This window comes from Thalia democratica, chromosome 8 (assembly GCF_965202585.1).
Source record: "Thalia democratica chromosome 8, ktThaDemo2.hap1.1, whole genome shotgun sequence".
Classification (NCBI taxonomy): domain Eukaryota; kingdom Metazoa; phylum Chordata; class Thaliacea; order Salpida; family Salpidae; genus Thalia; species Thalia democratica.
Window position 1 is genome coordinate 1,394,085 of NC_139172.1, and position 1,914 is coordinate 1,395,998.

The 1,914-nt window shown below is 36.1% G+C and overlaps 1 protein-coding gene across 1 annotated transcript; it reads right to left on the bottom strand.

Moving 5' to 3' along the window:
• Positions 1-1,914, bottom strand: LOC145842272 (nuclear RNA export factor 1-like). The gene is made up of 3 exons (XM_082949694.1): positions 1,880-1,914; positions 1,124-1,594; positions 1-994 (listed from the first exon to the last, which is right to left on the bottom strand). The coding sequence occupies exons 1-3, from the start codon at positions 1,912-1,914 to the stop codon at positions 1-3; spliced, it is 1,500 nt and encodes a 499-aa protein (XP_082805820.1).

Sequence of the window (1,914 nt, forward strand, 5' to 3'; positions counted from 1 at the left end):
TTAGAATTGATATGCTTCAAGCGGTATGTGGTTGTTTTTGTGCAGTTCCATAAAATTTCTTCCGGCTTTATCATAATCCCACCCGTTGTTGTGCAGACATTCGTGCGAATATTTCTCGTTCATTCCTGAGTCTTTCATGAAAGTTTTCAACATCTCCGTTCGCACGTCACACGGCGGTCGTGGCAACTGGTTGATTGCGGCCACCTTGGCGGCGTTTTCTTTCTTTTCGGCGACCGATTGGTTCCTGATATGGAGCATGTCGCTCAGTATTGTAAATTTAATTTCAGCGGAAATTGCGCAGGATATGCTTCTGGTGAAGGCGCGAACTTTACCACCGGCTTCTTCAAAAGTGCCGCTGATAACGTAACTGATGAACTCACTAGAGCAGAACGTGACATCACAAACAAAGCTGTCCATGATGTGTTTTGATAAGGGTAGCTTGCGCAACGCTTTCACAATTTCCTCTCTCCCAAAGTTATACTTTTTGGAATCGGACTTATTACAACCGACTCTGACTTTCTGTCGGTTGTTTGGTGTGCACTCCTTGCACACTTCCAAGTATTTTTTCATTGTAGAATCTTTATCATTGCTAGAAATTGTCAAGCTAAACTGTGAATCTTTACAGTAAAAGTTGCTTGCATCATCTGAGGTTTTTACTTTGTCAAGGCAACTGAATAAGTTTTTGACATGATTGATGAACACTTCTTTTGCACTATCAGAAAGCAGCATAAAGTTGCTTCCCATAGTTTTTGGTATTTCATACTCTGCAACATCTATTTTAACTGGAGGCTCATAATCTCTGCAGTTAAGTTTGATCAAGTCTGGAAAGAGTTTTCGCCAGTTGCTTATATCATTTACAGTTGCATCTTGACTGCTATCGTATAACTTAAGCTCAATTAAATTCCAATCTCTTAATGCTTTCAAATCTTTTACGATTTTAATGTGATTTTCAGCAACTGAGAGACGGTTAATATTGGGAAACATATCAATGAGGCTGTTTTTGAGAAAGCCAATTGATTTATAACTTAAGTTATTTTTTTCTAAATTTAATGTTGTGATTCTTTTATTTTGATCACTTCCTCTGAACAGCGAATCTAATGTTTTTACAATAATTGTAAAATACTCGCTTCTATGCAGGTTAATTCTGATACCTTGCTTCTTCAGAGTTTTGTCAAAGCTGAGACCGCTCAAGTCAAGAACGCCTTGTTCTAAATAGACCCGGCTTTTGATGCACTGCTTAATGCTTTCTAGTTGGTCGTCACGGTATACATCAGACTTTGCTGTGTACCTAACTACTTTCAGCATATCATTACCGAAACTGCTGGTAAGTTGACGGTTGCAACTCAACAGCGCATCTGCTTTGCCTTTTCCAAGCACATAGAAACTAGCATCACCGTTGAAAACGTGATACTGCCTGTATTCTATGGGAGCATCAATAATTTTACTCATTTTTTCAATCAATTGAGTTTCAACTTCATCTGCGCCTCGAAATACTTTTATTTGGTACCAGGCGTTTTCTACATCAACTTTTGACTTATTGATGTTGTTGAAGTTGTTTTTGATTGCGGCAGGAGATATTTTGATATTTTCTCTCCTGTCAATTTTAAACTTTCTTATTATTGATCCTCTGTTTCGGCTCAACGGGTCACTGTGAAATTTAATACATTAAAGTTTTGTTTTACAAGGTAGTAAAACCTTGTACTCATAACCAAAACCTTGTACTCAAAACAATTGAATTTTTATTCAATATTATATTTTGATAAATGTTTTAGTTATTTTTATTATTAGTCTTAAGAGTTTACGTATAATAAAAAAGTACAAAAACTTAATATTTCAATTATACGAAAAATAAGTTTAAAAAAAACAAACAACAACTTACAATTTCTTTTTGTGAGCGTATAAGTCTCCCTTCAT